The following is a 22,682-nucleotide window of genomic DNA, read 5'->3' on the forward strand; positions in this document are numbered from 1 at the left end:
ACCTTTGTCTCTCTCTTAATTTCCTTTAAGCCATCCACCTAAATGAGAGGGTCTGGAGAAGTCAAGTAAAAGCCCACTCATGTATTTCTTTCACTTAGCAGAGAACAACATCAGAGTGAAATTGTGGAGCTTCTTGGATTAACTAGCCTATGTATACAGCCCTCCAGAAATCCACTGACATCTTTTTCTATGTTCCCTGTCATAAGGAAGGTGCCAAAAGGCAACCAAAGTTATTCCTGATATATTTCAAAAGTGATCTAGAAAAAAAAAAAGAGAAAAAATCTACTTTCAGGCTTAGCCTTCAGCTGGCAGGGTACCACAAGTTATCTCAGCAATTACACCTTGCCCCTAAACCAGGGTATGCCTCATGCTTCATTATGCCAATTTTCCCCTCTATCCTGAAGACAGTTCTTCCTATTTTCTGCTTGTGTGCGAAGCAATTAAAATGCTTTATCTTCAACAAGATATTAATCTTAATTCTGTCCTAATTTGTTTCATCTTTTTCCACCCCTCATGCAGAAATCTGTCTTGACAATAGCCACTGAGATAAGAAGAGTGCCAGCAAGCTTCACAATAAACCATCATATACACTATTTTAGTTTGTCAAAACAATTAGTGTTCATTTTGGCTTTATTCAGTTAAATCTGCAGTGACTGATCAGTATAAATTATGTATTAGGCTGCCCAGCTGTACTTGTTTATTCATGCATGGACTTGAAGAATTTTCATTTTCTCAGTACAAAAAAGCAACAGCCAAAAAATCCTCCCATACTCTCAAATATAAAGACACTTTCTTCTCAGCCACGTTTCTGCTACATGTTTTTGAAGCTGCTTTATTCTTACCCTTCTCAGAAAATTATTCTTCCCCTCCAGAAATGATACTCCAATGCTCATTTCAATTAACTTATTATTTCATTCCCAGTTATCAGCAACTGCATTTGTAATGGTGGGAAGCCCGTACCATTGCTTTCACCCCTTGCAGTCACCTCCCAAGCAAAGCAGAATCAGAGCTAAGCCAAATTACGTTGATTTTACAAGCATCAAACATCACATTGTAGGATATGTTTGAACTCCTGCCGTGTTTCAGGAGGAACCGCTCACAGAAATGTTTACAGTTAAGCCTCACACTCCTCTCTTTCAAGAACAAAAGTTTGTGAATCAAGAGAAATCCTTTTCTGGATTTGCTGGTGTTTCTAGTCCCACAGTCCTTACCAGGACAACTGGGTGAAGGCGACACCTGCTGCAGGGGTGGGATGGTACATGAATGCAGGGAGAGAGATGGTGCAGGTAGAGATAAAGGAAAGCAAAATCGGCAGTGACCACATACAATTGGTTAGGCTCCTTTGAGATGCAATGTATGAGCAGAATGGCAATGCAGCTGTTAAAGCAGTTTCCCTGCAATGGAAAGCAACTGCACACTCCTTCCCCAGAGCTGCCCTCCAATAAGCCAGGTTCAAGAACCTGGTAAGACAGCCTATGCCAGTATCTGCAAGTTGCAGGAAGATGTAGCAGTTTTGCCATGGCGAGTCCAGTCACTCAGTGACAGACTGACAGGATGAATGATGGCACTGCTCAGAACACAAACAGACAGTGTTTGTGTCCTCCTGAGGAGCCGAGGAGCAAGGTACAACTTCTATTTGTTCACAGGAATGCCATTTAACATCCCAGGTTGTAAGGGCAATTAAAAGGGTGATCTAGGGGCCGTGTATAGAGCAAAGTATGCCACAGCAACATCTCCGTAGGACAGAGTGCTGTAAGTGGAGAGATGGGCTGCAAAAGGCCAGCTCCCAAAGCAGGGCTTAGCTCCACCATACCTGACAGGGAACTGACATGCTTTCACACTGATTGTGCACAATATTGTCAAGCACAGCGTTTGCATTGCTCTGCTTTATGTCTGCTGTAAAAGTGCTTTTGGAGAATGAATTCTGCCCTGGGTTTGGTGGCCGCTGTACCTCTCACATTGGCAAGGAGGTCAATAGCCCTATATTCAGCCTGCCAGCAGGCACACAGTGTCAGTAACAGCTCCCACGGTCTCAGAGAGCAGGCAGGATGAGCACACAGCCACCCTTGTTGTTTCTTTCATCAAATAATACGAAAAATGTTCTGGTGAAAAGACTAATTTTTGCTGAATTAAGTGCTTTAGAACAAGTGGGTTTATTACTTTATAATTAGCATAATTTTCCCCATAGGGATTCTTGCAATTAAATAATTAGCAGTAATGTTACCTAAAGGTGTTCTTTAATGAATTTTCTTAAGTTATTGCTCCGGTTAAAGACAACTGAAACAGCTGGGTCTTACACCGCCCGAGTGCTCCTCCTCGCCAGGCTACGGGCGATATCAGCGGGCTATCGCCGCCGAACCTGCGCTCCGGGCCACTCCGCTCACCCCGCTGGGGCGGGCACGGCTCCGGCGCTGCGATCTGCTCTTCGGCCCGGTCCCACGGGCAGCGGACAGGCGCTCTGCTGCCCCGACGGCATGGGCAGCCCGTTCTGCTCCGGGCCCAGTGGAAGGATTGCGACCGGGGAGAAGCCCCGCTAGTGCCCTGCTCTGGCCAGGGCCACTACGGCCTCAAGCTACCCTCCGTCCGGGCCGAGCCGGGACCAGCCGCCCCAAACGCGTCCGGCAGTAGCAGCTCTGTCTGCAAGCTCCTGCCAGGGAGAGTAGCGGCTGCCTCGGCTCGGCCGCGCCGCTGGGGCAGCACCTGGGGCCGGGCCAGGCCGGGCCAGGCCGGGCCCGCCGCTCCTCGCTCGCGGCTCGGCAGCGCCACCCGTCGGGGAGAGGGGCGGCGGACGGCGGAGCAGGACCGCTCTGGCGGGGACGGGCACAGCGAAAGCTGCCCGTGTCCACCGCCTGCCTCCATGGGGCAGGGCCCCAGCCTGCCCGGGACAAGTGCCGCGAGCCGCCCTGGGCCGGGGAGAGTTGTTGGGGGGTTGCGGTATTTTTTGTTTGTTTGTTTGTTTTTCCCTTTTCTTTGTCTCGTTGGATTGCCCCTGGAAGGACATCGTGTCCGGCCGAGCCCGGAGGGCCGTGGCAGCCCCTGCCGCAGGGGAGGCGGGGGGGGTGGGGTGCGGAAAACCCCCATTTACCTCCCGGGGATCTCGCCTCAAAGGCAAATTCGCGATCTGTAAGTCGCTACTTAAACAAGGGCATCTCCATTTGTTAATTGATGCAATTACGCCGCGGTAGCAATGGGCAGGCCGGGCTGCAGCCAGCCAGCCATCACCTCCCCGCTGACCTGCCACCGCCCCGCCCCGTCAGCCTCTCCCGGTAGGACCATTTCGGGTCTAGGAGGGAAGAATGGATTCCCTGCTCAGCACGCCTTAGGGAAGGAGGCTCCACGGCGGAGGAGCTGCCCTCGGGGTCGGCTCTTGTCCAGACCCTAGCCGTGCCCCTTGCCCGGGCTGGCAGAGCACGCCGTGCGGGGCCAGGTCAGACCCCGCTCCCGCCGCTCTGACCGCCGCGAAGGGCAGCGGAGCTCAGGGAGGGGCTCAAGTGCCAAAGTGGTGCCGTGTTGTATAGCAGAGCCCGGCCCTGCTGGTGGGACCCGGGGGCAGCGGGAAGGGCCAGGGGACTGCGCTCCTGCCCGGGGGGCGACTGGCACCATTGCTGCCCCTGACCTCCGCTCCTCCTCCCTGCAGGTGCGGGGCTACACGGAGGCGGGGGGCACACGGGTGGATGCCCTGATATTCCTCCTGTGTATTTTTTCTGGCAAGATAAATTTGGCTTATTTTTAACCAAGAAAGAGCCGGCGAGAGGGAGAGAGCGGTTCAGGGCTGATGCCTGCCTCCGCCGCCTACCGTGACCCACCGTGGAACAAGTGCGGGGAGCGGGCGCGGGGCGCTGCCTGCTCCTGCCCGCCGCTGCCTGCTCCTGCCGGCAGGGCCGTGACGTCACCCCGCTCCTCGCCCACCGCCGAACGCTAAAGACCTATAGAGCAGAAAATAATACAACAAGCAAGCTATCTTGCAAGCCCTACGTGATTTCCACCCCCCCACCCCCCTTCTTTGAAAAAGCCCCTTTGCACTTAAAGTCTCTATACATGTGGAGTGGCTTTTCAAACTCTCGCTATACAAACATATTTATTAAGGGCGATGGGAAGCGGGGGGTAGCCGGGTTTTTTTAAATCCAGGCACCAGCCACCCCTCTGCTTCGGATGTTTGGCTGCTTTTCTTAAGTGCAATCATCTATAATTGAGGGGAGGAAAAAAAAAAAAAGAGGGGGGGGGAAGCCATACGTGGAAATGTGTGTGTGAGAAGGTGCATCTTGAAGCAGGGTTTAGTTACAATCGATCTTGGGGGGAAAATATTGCCTATGGTCCAAAAATAAGGAGCGACTATGTCCTTCTCTCAGTTCGGATACCCCTACAGCACCACTTCACAGGTAAGGCGAGTGAGCAGCACTCACTTTTGTTCAGATTCGCTGCTGCTGTCCAGATGTCTCGTTCCCTCCTCCCTTTTTTTCTTCCCTTTCCCTTACTTAGAATATTTTTTTAAAAGGGCACATCTGGAGCCTTTTTTTAAAAAATGTGCGTGTGTGTTTCTGTCTCGTTTGTGTCGTGTTAGGCTTAAACAAATAACTCGCAGCGTGCACAGCAAAGGCGTTTAGGAACGTGGTAATTCCCCCTCCCCCCTCCCTTCCACCGTTCAGTTTTAAGTGCAACAAACAAATAAATACATTAGTCCCGGCTGGGACTGCTTTTCGAGCCCGCGGAGCTGCCCGCGGAACGCTCGCGGAGCGCCAGGCACTACCCCCGCCGCGCCGGGACCGCATCTCGGCAGGCTCGGGATTTCACTGGCGGTCCTGCGGAACCAGGCTCCATCGCTTTCCCCTCCCTTCCTCCTCGGGTCGGTCCTTTTCCTGTGTTTTATTAGGATCTGTCGGGAGGGCATTTTTCTCCCCCATACGATTTCCGAAGGACACCCCCACCCACCCACCCCTCGAAGGCACCCTGTATTCACTAACTCGTCGCTATAGCGTACCTCGAGTCACGATTTATTTGGGTGGAATTATTTATACACCGTAATCACTGCAAGATGTGCTTCCTTCGCTTGGGAAGTTAGCTGTCCCCTTGAACTTATTGAAATCAAATGCCTTCGATTGCGTTAGCTGACATATTTACTGCTTTGTCTTTTGTCAAATTAACTGTAGTCGCAACTTCTTGCCATTAAATCAATGCAAACGGACCTAGAGGGGGGCGGGAAAGAAGGAGCTGTACGGATCTTTTGCCATTTTCAAGAGCAATTATTTCCCTAAAGTTTTGCCTGCTTGATTAATCGTGCCTCCTTCCCAAGGGCTCCCGCTTTCCATTCCGTTTATTTCCCTGTGTCTATAATTACTTGCTTAAGACCGGGTTTCCTAACCTCCTCCTCACCTCACTCCCCCACCCCTCCTGCACACAAAGACAGACGCGCACACGCTCCTAAATTTCCCCCCGATGGGGCAGCCTCGACAGTAGCTCTCTCCTCTGCTCTCCGCAGTTTTTCGTGCCCGCCAGCCCCAGCACGACCTGCTGCGAGGCTGCCCCCCGCTCCGTGCCGGATGCCTCCCCGGCGCCGGCTGCCGCCTCCCTCTGCTGCGCCCCGTACGAGAGCCGACTGCTGGCGCCCGGCCGCGCAGAACTCAATGCTGCTCTGGGCATGTACGGGACCCCGTATGCCGCCGGCCAGGGCTACGGCAACTACCTGTCCTACAGCGCCGAGCCCGCCGCGCTCTACACTGCGCTGGTGAGTGCCCGCCTGTCCGGGGCCCGCACTGTGGGGCGGGGGGTGGGGGGGGGGTGGGTATGGGGGGGTGTGCAGGGGGGAAGGTGTGCTGCAACAGGCGACAAACTTGGCGGTTCGCAGTTGGTGTCAACGCGGGAGACCGCCGAAGGGCGCGGAACCGACGCCGTCCCGTTGGAGACAGGGGGTGTCGAAGGGACTGGATTGCCGCGGGGACCTGGGGCAGCGGGGGGAAACATTGGGGGTTCCCCTCCTGCTCGACGCCAACGGCTGCCGCTTTCCTTGCAGAATACCCAGTATGAGATCAAGGACGGCGCCGGCACGTTGCACTCGGGAATCGCGCAGCCCGCTGCTTACTACTCGTACGATCATTCCTTGGGGCAGTACCAGTACGACAGGTAAAAGCCCTTTGATCAGCGCCCAGCAGCATTAGCATCCCCCTGCGAGGCAGCGGCCGACATCAAACGGCCACGACGGGAGGGAACTCCGACCTGACAAACGTTGTACAAAAGAAACGAGGCGCCCCGGGAGCACCAGTCAGTTGAAATCAAAGTTGGGCAGCCATAGTAGGCGGAAAGGGGCAGGCGGGAAGATGGGCAGGACCACACCGGCCTGCGGCAGGGCCAGGCCGGGCTGGGGGTCTCACGCCAGACTCCCTCCGGCCCCCTCTCTTCCTAACCATCTCCCAGCAGGTACGGGACGGTGGATTTCAGTGGTTCGGCCAGACGCAAAAACGCAACGCGAGAGACGACAAGCACTCTCAAGACCTGGTTGTATGAGCACCGCAAAAACCCCTACCCCACCAAAGGAGAGAAGATCATGCTGGCCATCATCACCAAAATGACCCTGACTCAAGTGTCCACTTGGTTTGCTAACGCCAGACGGAGGCTCAAGAAAGAAAACAAAATGACTTGGTCTCCCAAGAATAAAGCAGGGGAAGACAGGAAAGAAGAAAGCACGCGGGAAGATGAGGAATACAGCGCAGAGAACGACAGCAGAGGTAGGCAGGAAAGGCAGGACAGGCACCTCGAAATAGCTCGACGTGCTGGCTGATTTCGAGGTTCCCCCGCCTCCCTGCATCCTCACTAACACACTGCCGCCCCCTCCTCCCTGCTGTGTGTCTAAGCAGAACAGAAGAACTGTAAAGAGGACAAGGAGCTGCAGTTCAGCGACCTGGACGACCTGGAAGAGGAGGAGGAGGAGGAGGAGGGGGAGGAAGAGGAGGCGGGGAAGTCGGAGAAGGGCCGGGCCAGCTCCCTGCAGGAAGCCCCTAGCCTCGGCGCGGCGCTGCCCGAGGCCCCGAGAAGCGACTGCAGCCTGCCCGACCGCTTTCGCTCTTTTCCCTGTGCCAAGGCCCCTGCTGTGGACTTCACCCCCGCTTCTCTAGCCGGCCCGCTGCCGCCGTACGCGCCCGCGGAGAAACCGCGGATCTGGTCGCTGGCGCGCACCGCTGGGGCCAGCGCGGCACACAGGGGCAGCCCCGAGGGCCGCGGGTCGGAGGGAAGCGGCGGCTTAGCGGGGGAGCAGCCCCTGCCCGCCAAGGCCTTCAAGAGCTCTGCTTTCAACCTGCAGCCGCTCCCGCGGAGCTGCGCGTCCTACCGCGGCCTGGGGGAGTCGTGCCAGTACGCGGCGGCGGGCGAAGGTACCCGCGGCGGCGGGGCCGCGGGGACAGGGGGGGCCGCGGGACGTGTCGGGACACAGGGCGCGGCGTGAGCCCGCCCACTCTCCGAGCCCCGTCGGCGGGCACAGCGCGATCGTGGCGCTAAGTCGTTCCCAGGTGTCAAGCCGGGCTGCATCCCGCGCCTGCCGGCGGTGCACACGCCGAGGCATAGCTGTTCGAGGCGAGCGGACAGGGGAGGGCGGCGGGGCCGGACCGGGCCGGGCCCACCGCGAGCCGCTTGTGTTTGTGCAGGCATCGGGCGGGGCACCAAGGGCGGCCCAGGAGGCGCGGAGCTGAGTGGGACCTGCCTGGACAGGCTGCGGACGGCGTTCCGGCCGGTGCTGCGGAGGTGAGGTAAGTGACGGGCCGGGGGTCAGGTCTGACCTTGCAAGAACCGTCGGCCCTGGGACATCGGAGGGGCCCTGGCCTGTGAGAGCAGCGGCGGGGCCGGTGTTCTGCCGCGCTCCTGAACCGCTCCCTATAGCAGCATCCGCAGTCTCGGCTAGGGCCTGCGGGGCCCGGCACGAAAGCCCGCCTGAGAAGGAAACATTCATCACTACTTCTTTTCCTGGCAGGGCCGCCCGCCCCTTCTGAATGCTGGCGACGGGGCTCCGGCTGCAGCGAGGCTTAGAACAAACGATGGAGATCGCTCTTTGGGACGGCGATGACCTCTCCGGCCAGCAGGCACGTCCCACGGCTCTGCCATCTCTGCCGTCGCAGGGGACACGACCCGCAGCAGCACAACGTGCTGCTCACATGGGGCCGAGGGGCGCGGCGGGCGGAGCGGCAGCCTGCCGTTTGTGCAACACCCCTTCCTCAACCTCTTTGCCAAGAAAAAACAAACAGGACAGAAAAAAACCCCACAACAACAGCAACCAACCTAATACTTTGTTTCCCTACGTCGTGGTTAGTTTTTCCTTCCCCTCCCAAAGGTACCGCTGGTACTCCGCGCCCCGCTCTGCCAAGGTGGGGTCAGTCGCGGCAGCTCTGCGCTGTCCCGAGGTCGCGGGAGGAGGAGCAGCGCAGGTTATGCCGCGCTGTTTGTGCCCCGTCGATGTATATAGATACCACTGAAAGTATTTTTCAGAGTCTGTAATTAACACGGATGAGTTGAACGCCATGAAGCCGTCCTGTGACCCCGGGAGCTCTGCAGCCGGGAGTCGGCGCAGCCCATGTGGGGCGGCCCCAGGCACTCGCCGCCCGCTCCGGGGCACGGCCGGGGCACCCTCGGGCAGCGGGCAGCGACCAGGCGGCGAAGTAGGACGTTGTTAGTGGGTCACCGCCGTCAGTGAAAAGAGCAGTGCTGCACTTTACAGGACAGATGAGAAAGGGAAACCACGTCTCTGCATTATTTCTGTTTAATTAAAAGTGTCATCAAACACTTGTGTTCAGACTAATAAACCATGCAGGGATGAAGAAAGAATGTTTCTTTGTTCCTGTCTGTAGAAGCAGTGGCAATAATTTAAATTAATAACTGTGGTAATTAAGAGGTCATCTATAGATCAACCCGATACCTGCTATTTCCAAGTTCACCGGGGTCAGCATTTACATTAAGTCATTTGTGGTCAACAGAGTCCAATGAATTCTGCCTTAATAAATCAGGGAAATCAATCTTGAATATCGTGTAGACTTCTATATGTTTATCAAAGGCTACCAAGACAAGTGGGGTGCTAAACTGCTACTCTGGGTTTGCGACCGGAGCAGCAGCTCGCAAACGAAAGAAGCTGCAGGTCAACGCGGAGCGGGGCTAATCTCGACTTTTGCTCCCTTTGCAGCCCAGCTGCAGCCCCGGGCCGGGAAGGGGAGCGGGCTACGGGGCAACCTGTCAAAGAGAACAAACTTTGTCGGGCTTTCCAGGAGCCAGGGCAGGAAAGGAGGTGTGGAGGTGTTAACTGTGCACGAGGGCCAGCAGGTATCGGAGTGGCCGGGAGCGGGGCCAGGGCCGACTGCGAGTAGGGCCGGGCCCATCGTGAGCCCCGCGGCAGCTGCCCGGCCAACGGTTTTCTTCTGCTTCGGAGAAGTCCCGGACTAGCGGCGGCGCAGAAGCCCGCCGCCTACTGCAGTGACCCGCAGCTTAGAGTAGTGGAAATTAAGCTGCGAATAGAGAAACATTATTTCAAGTCGGATTTGAAGGATTAGGGCTTGTCATAAAGAGTATTAGGCCCTTTCGAAGGATTCTTGCAAAGCGACTTTTTCGTCCCTCCTCTCCCACCGGAGGGGACAGGTGTAATCCTGAAATAACATAGCACAGGGTCCCCACGCGTGTCCGCAGCGGCCGGGCCAGGCCCCGCTCCTCGCCGACTTCAGGCGGCAGGAGAGACCCGAGTCCCTCCGCTTCCGTTTGCCTGACAGCTTCGGAAAAGGCTCCCTGGGGAGGCAGCTCCTGCAGCGGCCTTCTGGGCTGCCCACGGGAGAAGAAACCTCCACGATCCCTGCGGCCTGGAGCTGGACAGGAGCTCCCCCGAGCTGCCGGCCCTGCCTACCGGCTCCGGCCCCCATGGCCGTGCCCGAAGGAGCCGCGAAGCTCTCGAGGGTGGATAATTAGTTGGGTGCAGGCTTCGGGGATCTTTAGTAAGACGGACGCGAAGGTAACCTCCCAGGAGTCTTAAGACTTTTATTTTTATTTATTACTTTCATTGCCCCTTTATTAAAGGTCAGGCATGCGAGATGCAGATTATGCCGCCCGCCCAGGACTCCTCTGCAATCTGTCATGCCGGCAAGATATGTATCGCAAATCTCTCAAAATATAATCTCCAGGAATCATGTTCCAGATACTGTTTTGATTAAAAACCAGAATAGAGACTGATGGAGAGCTAATACCGGGAGCAGAGCCTACGAGTGCCGAGGCACACAACAAAAATTATGGGCTCGCCCGGGTGTCAAGACGAACAAATTCGGCGCTTCCAATGACATAATAAACATATTTTAATCGGCTTTTGACGGGGGCTTTGCTACAAGCTGGGCTTTTTAATGCCGTGGAGCTCCGGGAAGTCAACCCAGGCAGTCCGCCGGAGCGGAGCCATCCCGCTCACCCTTCAGTGGGGTACTGGGTGCCTGCTCCTCAGGGGCAGTTCGGAGAGATGAGGCCGCAGCACCTCCGGCTCTTAGTCCGCCCGAGCGAGACGCAAGAGACGCAAGGTGAGGACCCCGTTCCCCGCGGGGCGGGGGAGCCCAGAAGCCGCCGGAAGGCAGCACACCCCCTCCAGACACACTTCATTATCAAGTCCCTGGCTCCCCCTTCTCTGCAGCCCCCTGGGCTGCGCCTGGCACCTACTGCGCTTCCCCCCAAGCCCCGCATCGCCCCCCAATTAGCAGCCGCGGCGGCGGGGGTGGCTGATTGACGCGTCCCCCGCTGGGGTGGGAAGTTTCTCAAACAAAGTTGCCGGGCTAATGGCCCCGGGCGGGAGCGGCGGGGCCGCGCACACTCCATTGCGCCCGCTCAAAGGCAGCGCGACCGCGGGGCCGCCGCCGCCGCCGCGCTCGTTAATGAAGTTTTGTCAAAGACAATTACGGGCTTGGTGGGGGCAAGGGGCCGCGATGAAAAGGCGGCTTTGTGCGGCCGAGACGGCGCGGCTCCCCGGGCACCCCGGTCCTTCCTGCGCCCCCGCGGTGACCCCCGCGCCCGGCCCCGCTACCCGCCGGGCAGCAGCTCCGGTGCCCGGCTCCAGGTAAACGCAGCTCTTGGAGCTGGAGTTTATCGACCTAATCCAAGGAGAAGCGAGGCAGCCCTCGACAGCGGAGGACAGAGAGAACGGGCATCTCCCAGCCCGCACGTCTGCATCCGCACGCTTTCGTCTGGGGGTGTTTCTGGCCCCTAGTCGGTCACCAGACCGGCTACTGTGCCGAGAGCCCTTCAGCGCTGCTGCATTCAGCAGACAGGACAATTCACTCGAAAAATTACTACCGACCTGCCTACCTCTGTTTAAATACAGGAGAGACACAATATAGGGGTATCAGCTTCCTTCACCTGCAGCTGGGCAGAGAGGAAGTGTGGAAGCGCTGGGCAAATCCCGGTTTTCACCACTTTCCTGCTGGTCCTCAGTCACCCGCTTCCAGCTCTTCACCTCGCTCCCATCCCTCGCCAGCACAACTGGGACAAAATATGCTGGTGCTATCCTACAGAACATAGGGAACCATCTGGAAGTCATGAGAAGGTCCAGACCAGCACTTCCAAGCCTTCAGAAGCAAAACCCTCCTTTCAGAAATATAGGAGAGAAGACATATTCCTTTATTATTACACTAGCACATGTGGAGAGTGGCCCTGACACTGCAGAGGTGTGGGATCCCTGCCCCCCAGCTGGCTGATACATCACTGTGGCCTCACACACGTGGTCCTGTCCTCCAGCAGCAAGTTTCCCATCTCATATTAAAGGCATGGTTCTTACTGGCCTTGCAGCAGCAAAACCCTTGGAAATGCCTCTTCAAAAGTAACTATAGCAGAAGTTTTAGTATTGTGAGGCTATGTAGGTTATGGAGCAATTAGCTCAGGATGGTCTCAAAAGCTGCACAAGCAGCTCTCCTGGCCAGGTGTCATTTCAGGATCAAAGCATCTGTTGGGGGAAAATAATTTTTTACCATTGTATTGTTTGGGTTTTGTTTTTTTACCTACTGAAAATAAATTACAGGCCAGAACAGGTGGATAACATTCTAGAATGATTTAATGATTTATTTAAGCTGGATTCTCTTTCAATCTACTTAAGATGAATTTTTTTTTTAGCCTGAATCCAAAAGCCAGGCTTTTCATCTAAAGAAAATACCCTAATACACTGCTCTGCTGCTGTCAAGGTGTACTCCCCACTGCCATTAATGACCCAGCTGGAATGCCTGCCCAAGGGGAAAACCTCCAGAAAACTGCGCAGAAAATTGTAATTTTCTTTTCTTCCTTGCCATCTTCCTAGTGCTTTGGATGTTGCCTGCCCTTCCTGTGTCTGGGTAATAAAACAAACTGACTGGAGTGTTCAGTCACTATCCCTTAAGTCTCAATATGTGCAGGTTTAAAACCAAAGGTAACTGCTCATTTTTTTTCTCTCTCTCATTAGGAGAGCTTTGTGTACTGCTGACTGATAGAGCAAGTGGCACAGTAGAGCCTGGACACACACAGGGAAGACCTTCTGCTACAGACATCTATGGACCCACCAACATGAAACAAGGTCAGAAATCCTTCTTTCAAACATGTAAGCTGGCCCTGTTCCTTAGCAAGCACACCCTAACACAGAATTTCCTTCTCAAGCAGACATGCTTTTGCTAAAGAGGGATTAGCAAAAGCATTGGCTGCTTACTCAGGTGTGGATTTCTGATGTTTGGTTTCAGCCAGAATACAATCTTATATGGGAAAGGTACTCTCAGGAGCTGCATTCATGAGATATCTCCCCAGATGCTGGTGCTCTGGTCCCACTGGAGCAGTAACACAGATGTGCAGAGTTGCGACAGGAGCTGACAAAATGCTCTTAGACACAGGACAAGGTTACAGGGTATGGGAAGGGCTGTAGCTGCCACTGCCAGGACATTTCCAGATCATGTCCCTGTCTACTTTAGCTTAAAAGACTAAATCCAGCAGATTCAGTATGTGTGCCAGAAAAAGCATGCTGGTTTTGGTGATTATTTTTGTGTGTTTGTTTTTTAACTTAGTTTTCTACTAGACACGTCCTAAGCTCATGCCATGGCACCAACTCATTCAGAGAAAAGCACATTTGGAAAGTTCCACGTTGTTAGACAAGACACAAGCAGGTGAACCTGCCAGCCTGCTGCCCCAGGCTGCCTGGGGTGTCAGAGAAGGAACTTGGTGTGACTGCCTTCCAGACTTGTGGGTGAAGGATAGGTGCTCTCAGCCACATGGGCCATTCAAGAAACCAGACCCACAGAAACTGGATTCGAGAGTAAATGTAAAGTGTATGAAAGTTAACTTCAGGTTTTGACCAAAAATATAACAGTATGATCCCCTCAACCTAACTAGGATGACTCATTCAAGAGGATTCACTTCTGATTTTTAAATACACATATAATCTATGTACAACATCTAAAAGATGTCCTCCACAGCCATCAGCTTAATGAAACTTCTTCAATTTATTGAACAGCTAAGAAACAAACAATGACTGGAGCTCCCTGTTGCCACAACTGATCCCACTGTTGTTCCCTACATGTAACGAAAAACCCATGTTCTATGTCACTATGCTTGGGGTTTATTGACACAAATCACGTGAAGGGCAGTGGTAAGTAATCATTTAGATGCACAAGGAACTGGCCAATGAGAAACTCAAAGTCATCAGCCTGCTGGGGATTCAGGCTTCCCATGTAAATCTTGTTTGCCTGATGATGTGCTTTGCAGCTCTGCAGCCACCACCCGCAATTTATTCTGGGAAGGTCTAACCATCCAGTCACCATGGTCAGGCAGTACAAGAGCAAGTGCTCCACCTACTGCAGCAGGGTAACTTGCTGCTAGCAGCACTCGGTCCTTCCTGCTGATGCTCTCTTCCAGCATTCACAGCAGAAGACCTCTCCTGGGGTTCAGTACTACATGTGGAGCATGAGTCTCCATGGTAGTGCAGCTGTGGAGCAGCGCCCCAGAATGAAAAGTGGGTCAGTTGTTACACCCGCAGGACAACAGGACAAACAAAGCTCTTCTGAAAAGTGTCACTGGCAGCAAAGCTATGATCATATCAAGAATGGACAATTCTGCTGCAGCATCGTATCAGCAGCAAACCAGTCTGATAGCCTATGATCCAAATCCAGCAGTAACCAAGACAGGATGGCTGATTTTTCCTCGAAGAGGATATGCTTCCTCCTGCACTGAGGAGATGCACTATCAGCCCTGACTGGGTACCACAGTCTGACCATTACCCAAACAACAGGCAGGCCACTGCTGTTTCAGGGCACCGCTTTATATTGACAAGATCTCTCTGCACATACAGCAGGATAATTCTGAAATGGCCTAAAGCCACTTGGAGTGTGAGAAGATGAGTGAAGGAGACTCCATGATTCACTGCAGCATGAAGAGAAGACACAAAACATGAACAACTCCTATCACTGTCCATCCACTCCCTTGACATTTGCCTGTTCCTTCCCAAAGAAAGCCTCCTGCTGTCAGAGGGGAAGGTAGTACCACTGACTCAGATGGTTTCAGCTCTTCTACACTGGTGTTGCTACTTTGACTTCATCAACTTCATTATCAGTGTTTCTGAGATGTTCCCACTCAAAAGAAGAAAAGGGATATAGCAACCACATTGTGTATGTCACATCGTCAGGTTCCTATACAGCAGGTGTTTTTGCATCCAACCCCAACACACCATACTGTTTGTGACTACATAATGCAAAGCAGTGGCAGACTGCAGCACACACATAACAAGCATGTAAAACCAAAAGTGTGAAAATCTCTCCACTAACTCTCCTGTAAGAACAAGCACTGGCGCAAGTGAAAGTAGAAGGTCTGTCATCTGCAGGGTCAGTCCTTTCTGCTCCTTTCACTGCTGCTGCTTCCTCCAGGGCTTTAGCAACCACCCTCCTCCCTCACACAGAGCACAGCACAGGAGCCCCAGTGAAGGGACGTGTTGCTGCAGAGAGAATCGCCTGTTCTACCCGAGGTGATTCTTCCAAAGGCTACACAGCCAGGGGCATTCCACAGACCTCTTCACAAAGGCCTGTCAGCTCCAGAGCTCAGCATTTACCAGTGATGAACATCAAGTGTGAGTTTTACATCTTTAGCTGATATTGCACAGAGATACAGGAAGGCAAAGACTTAGGAAAACACAGCACAATTAGAGAGTGGTAGAAAACAATGGCAGGTAGACGTTAACAGACCAGGATAAAGTAGTGTGCATGAAGAGGAATGATTTCTTAGAACACATGTCAAATTACCAGTTTTCTAATGAGATACTCATATGCTGAATATTTCTGTGATCTTTCAGCATTTGGAGCAACGTAGATAATGCAGCAATAGCTGCCTTGGTGGAGGGAAAGGTAGCTTCTACAGACAGGATTTCCAATTTCTCCCTGCCTGTCAGCAGAGCTGATACACCATTTCATTGTACCCTCAGTGAGTACATCTCAGTGGAGACACTATATTCAGGGGCACGTCTGCCTAGCGAGGATTACAATTTACCTGTAGAAAAATCAATTGCCAGTAAAACTTCAAGCAGCCTCCGGAATTCAGGAATGTAACATATATTACTCTTCTCCCTTAACTTTCCCATAAAATATTGTCTTACTCAGTATTCTGTGGCAGGAAATTAATAAAACTTGTCCTAGTTCCTCTCAATTACAGCAATAAGATAACCTCATTTTCTCTTCATACACACTGAAAACTCAGGCTACAAATAAAATACACGGCATCCCATAAATGAAGCAGATGTAATCGCAGTTGGGAGCGTAGTCTCGGGGACAATTGTACATAGAGCACAGCTCCAAGAAGTAATAACAAAAATAATCTCTAGGCTGCTTTCCATCCCAAGTCCTGAGGCTGACCAAGGGCCCACCCTCCAGCTTCACTCAGCATGGCATTAAGATTGGTTTCATTTGCAAAGGCTCACAAATGACATTTTAAGGGCTGAGGAGAAGCAGGACACAGCCTGACCCAGCGATGCTCACTACTTTGTACAACTACACACTCTCTTTGTACAGAGATGCCCAAGTCTCAACCTGAAGGCTTCCTGGAGCCTGCTGCAGTGTTAGCTGCTCACAGCCTCTTTCACTGCTCATGGTCACATCAGGCTAACATAGCCACTAACTCAAACCTGTAAGAGCTAGTACAAAATTAGTATCACTTGAATGATAAGTTACAAAATTCAGTGCTCTGCAGCTCTTTGCACTATATTCTTCTCAGTTTCACTGATACACTGTGATTTTTCCCTCCTGGGAAAAGGCTGATGAAGTCTGGTGGAGGTTTTTTTGTCTACCATATCCATGATACCAGAGTTTCACTAAACAGACCTAAATTCAGGTCTGCATTTTTGCTTATGGTAGGCCAAATAGACTGTCCATGAGTGCATCAGTCTGTGAAGGGATCTGGAACATCATCTGTCGTACGGTTAGTTTCCTCAGTGTCTCCCCAGAGTAAACTCTGCACTCTGTTGTTTTTCAGAACACACTGGGTTTTTGTTCTCCAGAATAGAACTTTTGGCCTTACTTCTTATGGAACCAAAGCTCCTGTAATCACTGCGGGAGAAACAAACATCTGCCTGCCCACCACTGCATAATTTCTTAAACTGACTGGTGTATCTCAGCTAACCCTTAGTGTGAAGATGTGCCTCCAGTTCAGATAAATGGAGAAAAAGAAAAGTCTTTGCCATTGACAATCAGAACAGTTGTAGAGCTGACTTCCTCTTCTGAGGAACATGGGGCAGATGTGCTCCTGAGGCAGGCAATACACTCAAATGCCTGAAGTCCAGGGGGATTAGTCCTGGCCTCACAACTCTACTCGTGCCCCATGGTCACTGCAGCTGGTTGGGAATGGAGTGTTTGTTTCTTTGTTCACTCCCACACAATTACGATAACTGATCATGCAAATCACGGTAGTGATGTGCACAATCAAAACCACAACCCAAAGGGCATTTTTTATAAAGCTCTGATGTGCATTACTTGGGGGAAGGGGGAGAATTATACTTTAAAGGACTAAACTGATTTTTCAACAAGAATTGAGATATAAAATAGGGGAAAGAGAGGGGAGCAAGAAGTCCCCCAAACCCAAGAGGTATAATGAAATCTCTGCGAGTGCTCACTCGTTTTCTTTCAGCCTTCCAGCCAGGTACACCAACATGACTATACAGCTCTGCTAGCAATGGCTTTTAGTCCAAAGCCTGGATCACCTTATAGAAAATTTTCCTCCCTAAGATGTTAAGAGAAGTTAGCATGACTGAATTCCCTGCTGTAGCTCAGCCATTTAAACTGCACATTGGCAGCCTTGTGGTCAGTCATGCTATCTCAAGAAAGAAGCACTACAGAGAATTCCTACTTAGTGCATTGCAAAGGATATGGGTTGTTTGCTCTGAGGTATGGTTTCAAGAGAGCTCTCTGGGTTTAGGAGCAATATACCTGTTTATTATACTGATCAATGACACATTTTTCCTACTTGATTTGTTGGGGACTGAGTGACCTGGCAGTAAAACTGACTTGATATTGCCACTTAACTCTTATTGATGCCTTTTCCGGTTCACCTTTTGTTTGCATAAATGAGAAACAGAAAGAAACCCCTGTTCTGTAACAGAGTCACATGGGATTCCCCGAGGAAAGTTGATGGATATTGCAGACACACATCTCCCCAGGTGCCAACCCAGCAACAACTCTTGTCCCCGCACTCTTACAGACCCCTGCTCAGTGACCCCTCGCCCCGTGCTCACCTAACACTGAGCTGACAGGCCGGCCGTGTTTGCTCAGGCACAGGTTTGACACTTTTAACATGTGAAGTTTGTGAGGAGGAACAAGAGACTGGACTTTAAATTTAAACTTTTGTATTTAACCTCTCAAAAGGCAGGGGGCCCAGAAATATATAACTATAAGCCTAAATAGAGAACCATCAACCTAAATACATACCTATCCATATAAATAGGCATTTTCATATACTCAACTATTTGTGATGGGAGGGACAAGAACTGCTTCTAAAATGAAAACCAGGAAGACTGCTAGTACTTGTGTATCACAGAGGTTTGTCTCACTGCTGCAAAGATTGTGACAATATTCCACTTTACAATATCTTAAATAATAGCTCAAAAAAACCCCAAAACCAAGCAGCATTTTTTGTTGCATCATTTCACAAGGGAAAACCCCAGTGAATATATTAACTTGAGCTTCACAGAAATGAGACTTCTACCATGAGGGGACTTTGCCAGGGTCAAAACAAAACCTTCAGAGACTCTTTCTCAGAAACCTGATCACTACCATAAAATTCTGGTAGTTGACCCTGAATAGTCCACAGTTTAAGACTTTTCAGATTTAGATCCATAGTACTCACTCACTGACATCTTTGCAGAAAAATCCTGTGGAATTAAATGGGGGATGAAGTTAACACATTAATTTCTATTCCTCTTCCTGGTCCATATTCTCCTGTTCTGTGCTCTCCACCATAGTCTATGCATCTATATCTATATCTATAAATCCATAAACTGTTATCAGACAAAGAAAAATTCTAAGTGTCTTCATAATTCATAGGATTTTCCCCCCCAAAAGGCACTTCTCTTCCTTTTCATTCCATGTTGGGAGGAAGCATTAGTAGAACAAAGAATTAGTGCTGCACAAAAATGAAAAAACCTACCCCAAATGAGATGCTGCAAAACAACAAAAGAAATGAACACAACCAGAAGGAGAAAGCTCTGCAAGAGGGTCCCTGGTGGAAAGAACTGAATAGAGTTTTACATATGAAGACTCATAATTTTTTGATAACCAGATATTTATTCCCTTAAAGTTTCTTTCCATTTGAGTCCTCTCATTTAGGAATCCTCTTCTAGTTTTATACCAGCAGTTGAAGCAAGTTTATTGTTTGTCATTGTTGACTGCTGGAGTGGGACTCAGGAACTCAGGGAACATAGGCTCTGCCAGCCCTGCATTCCTTCTGTTCAGAAGCTCACCTGGTTTAAAAATCAAACCAGGATTTGGGGGAAAAAAAGAGGGGAAAAAAGAAGGGGCAAAAATATACACAACAAACCCCCAAGCCCCAAAGTTTGTGCCTTTCTGTGACATTAACTTTCTCCTGACCCATTTCACATGTGCATCATGTTCTTACAGGGCAGATAAGTAATGAGCATTGTGACCCATATCTATCTATCTATCTCTCCAAATATATATTTAAAAAAATAAATAAATGGATAAACCAGAATGGGACAGAGCCAGTAGAGAAGTTTTGGCTGTTTATAACTCCAGTCCTTGGAAAGTTTGCAATTTGATGAAAGATATGAAGATGACAGGAGCACTCTGCCCTAGCCAGCTCACTGTACACAAGCAGAAGCTGTCTCATGCATGGCTTTGGGTGTCAAGATGACCAGACATATTATTTTAACACACTCCATCAATTTGCTTGGTCATTTTTGATGGCACCTAATTATGTCAGCACTGACATACCAAGGGGAAGGAAACCAGAGGACCCTTTGCTCATCTCAATCTTTTTTTTTTTCTCTTTTAAGAAATCCCACAAACCACTGGCTGAGGTGGAACATATTTCCCCTGATCACAGGCAGTCTGGCACACACCTGAACTCTCACAAACTGCATATACCCTGGTGGACCAGACCCCCCGGGCTCAAAGGTATCTCCAGGAACACCTACCAGTGAGACAGTCTATCTCACTATACCCAGACCTAGGTCTCCACAGTATCAGATTGTGACCCACCAGCTCTGCCTCTCAAGCCTGAAAGCTCTCCTAATAAATGTACAAGCAAGAAAGAGCAGCAATCCAACAGCAGGGCACTGCAATTAGCACACCAGCAGAATCTTGGAACAGATCTTGAAAGATTAAAGAGCACAAACAACCTAAGCTAAAAAAGAGCTAGAGAGTATGTCTCATTTCAGTCTGCACTGCAACAAGGAGGCAGGATTTTGTCTAGTTTGGCATGGTAACACCAAGAGAGATCTCACAGCTGCAGAAGGCTTCAGCATTAACTGTATAAGCCCACTCATCACGTGGCTGGCTTCATCCTGTCATCATCCTTTTGCTGCCTCCATGGCTTTTGTTACTAAGTGGACTGGATTAAGCCCAGCAGAGATGCACTGCACACCACCAAGTGCCACACTGATGGCTGCCTGAAGGGCTGGATGAGCTTAGCAAAACAAAAAGGAGACAAAGATAGCATGGCGCACCACAGCCAGTTACCAGATCAAACCATATCAGGCCGGAAGCAAAGCAGGAAAGGCTAAACAGTACGGAATACATTTGAACAGAAGAGTGATGAAGCACTAGATCAGGTGATCAAAGGAGAAGGGAAATTTTCCTTTACACCTCTAAACCAGGACTGAGTGCCTTGCTAGAGGATGTATTCCAGCAGTTCCACACAGCTGCCAAAGCATCATCTGGCCTGTGATGTGCACAGGGAGCAAAAGCAGAGACTCTGACTGTCCTCGACTTGAAACATCCACAAAGCAGCATTGTCAGGCCTTTTTGGAAAAGTCACTTTCCTTAATGCCAGGGTGTATAATTGCTAGCACTTTTGGGGTTTTGCTTCGTTTTCACCTCTCATTCAGGGACCTGCATGCATAGTACAAAAGAGCAGCATTCCATGCTCCTGTGAGTTAAGTAAAGATTACTCTAGAGGGAAAATAGTGCAGAGTGTTTTCCACTTTAACCCGTGTGTGCAGCCTGATGGACATCTTTGCAGGTATTGCAGCAAAAGCAAATGAATAGCAGGAATATCTGCAGAAACTGGAGCTCAAGCACATAATGAAAAGCCTGAAAGAAAGCAAGTTTTAACTGTGCACTTTTGCCTGTTAGCCTTGGAGTCATATTTAGCCATGCAGTGAACAACAAAAAATGACCTAAACTGATTGTTTACTGCTCAGACAACAGCCTATTAAAATCACCCTTGTTATACAGCAACAGTACATATTTACAGGGATTGGGGATGATTTGGATCAGCCATACCAAGCCATGCCTCAACTCATTTCATACTGATTAGAGTCTGGTCATATTTTAAGTGTCTATGAAATTATGCAAATGGAATCTGTACCAGAAAATCAGATTGCCAGATAATTGACCATTAATCTTTGATAAAAGTTTAAAAAAATTAAAGCAATCAGAAATCAGCTTAGTGCACTGTCTCTTGGGCCTTATTTTGGTCTAGTAAGTCTGTGCACTAAGCTGATTCCTGATTGCTTTAAGTTGTAAAAATTGCTTTTTAACCCACGGATATCAATGAGATTGCACCTGGTGTAAGTCGGGGCTGAATTTGATCTGCTGTGTGCCTTAATCACAGTATATTTTTGTTAAAACCCAGCATTTGTGTGGATCTGTGGATACTGATTTGTTCAAGCGCCTGATAATCTCCCCCTAAGCCCGTCAGAATACAGCAGGTTAATAATGCTGTAAGTAGAATCCAATTTATTCATAAAACACCGGAACGCTTTAACCAAACTGTTCTTTTGTGGCAAGCCCCCTCCTGCCTGGCTGCCACAGACAAAGGTTCCTGCTGCAGCCACTTGGAAAGGGGCAGGATAACAATAGCATGGTGTCTGTCATGCTGTCCATCCCTCTGTCTGTCCCTCCACTGGTCAGCCCCTTCCCTCTTCATCCATCATTTTGCACAACTGAAGGCACTGCAGCGACCAGTCCTGCAGTCCATGGTACCTCCTTTGGTGACTAACTCCAGTTCCATGTCCACAACTGATTTTGGGAAGTGCCCCAGTGTTTGTGGTGGCAGCAGGAGAGTGTAATCCTGTGACAACATCCTAGCCCATTAACATTATCTCTTAATTAGCATATCTAGCACTTGCTGGGTGTTTATTGGAATTCAATGAGCACATGCTGTAAAACATCCTGTCCTTTGTGCCCGACAAAGTAAAGAAAAATCCCACATCCTTCAGTGGGAAGTTAGATTTGCTTTGCATGGACTTCAGAAAAGCAAAGTATTTTCTACTTAAAGACTCCCTGTGCAAACTATTATGGTTCATGAACTTTGGGAAACCCTCCACCTCTCTGTGATCCTTGCTCTGTTAGCATCAGGAGCCCTTGCTAGGAATCGCCAGACCTTCGGTGTGGTGTAAGAACAGGGATATCTTACAGCCGAGGGCACTGCAGCCTGAGTAAGAAAAGGAAGAGAGAATGGCAGAGGGGCAGACAGCTGGAACAAGTAAAGAGTAAAACCACACTGGCCAAAATGACAGAACCACCCAAACCACCACAGAGAGATTCAAGTCAAAGGGGACATCCATATTACTTATGATTAAATTAGCAAGAGGATGGTTTATTATGGGACTTTGATTTTTCATTAAGCTGGGGTTTAGGACGTTAACCAAATGTGTGTACAATTCTTTGCTGGGAACTGTTCACAAGCCAGGGGCACATCCCTCTGTCATGCCCCCACCCTCCTTCCTTTTCTCACAAGGGCTAGTGGCAGACAGAAACAGCCTCATGACACAGAGGGTTGTTGCTCACTTCTTCAGACCTCTTTTTTTTTTTTAACTAAGCCCCAAGATGATTCTTCTTTCTAGAGCTCCCCTCTGTAATCCTGCTCAGGAACACAAGTTCATAGCTGGCAGGTACCACAGGTGGCCTCCTATCCTCAAAGGGCAGGTACACAATCTGTAGGAGTTATCCTTGCAAAAACATCTGCAGTCTGCTGCATTGAGCCCTTCCATGATCCCTTGGGAGAGGAAACAACCAACCTGCAACACA

At 50.5% G+C, this 22,682-nt stretch overlaps 1 protein-coding gene across 1 annotated transcript; it reads left to right on the top strand.

The window, feature by feature from the left end:
• The first annotated feature begins 4,310 nt into the window (after positions 1 to 4,310).
• On the top strand, positions 4,311 to 7,788 carry IRX6 (iroquois homeobox 6). The gene is given in 6 exon segments (XM_054170105.1): positions 4,311 to 4,379; positions 5,477 to 5,722; positions 6,008 to 6,117; positions 6,412 to 6,719; positions 6,849 to 7,361; positions 7,632 to 7,788. Coding segments are annotated over 6 exon segments (1,347 nt in total). The 3' UTR covers positions 7,733 to 7,788.
• Positions 7,789 to 22,682: the final 14,894 nt, after the last annotated feature.

Source organism: Dryobates pubescens, chromosome 19, assembly GCF_014839835.1.
Source record: "Dryobates pubescens isolate bDryPub1 chromosome 19, bDryPub1.pri, whole genome shotgun sequence".
Classification (NCBI taxonomy): domain Eukaryota; kingdom Metazoa; phylum Chordata; class Aves; order Piciformes; family Picidae; genus Dryobates; species Dryobates pubescens.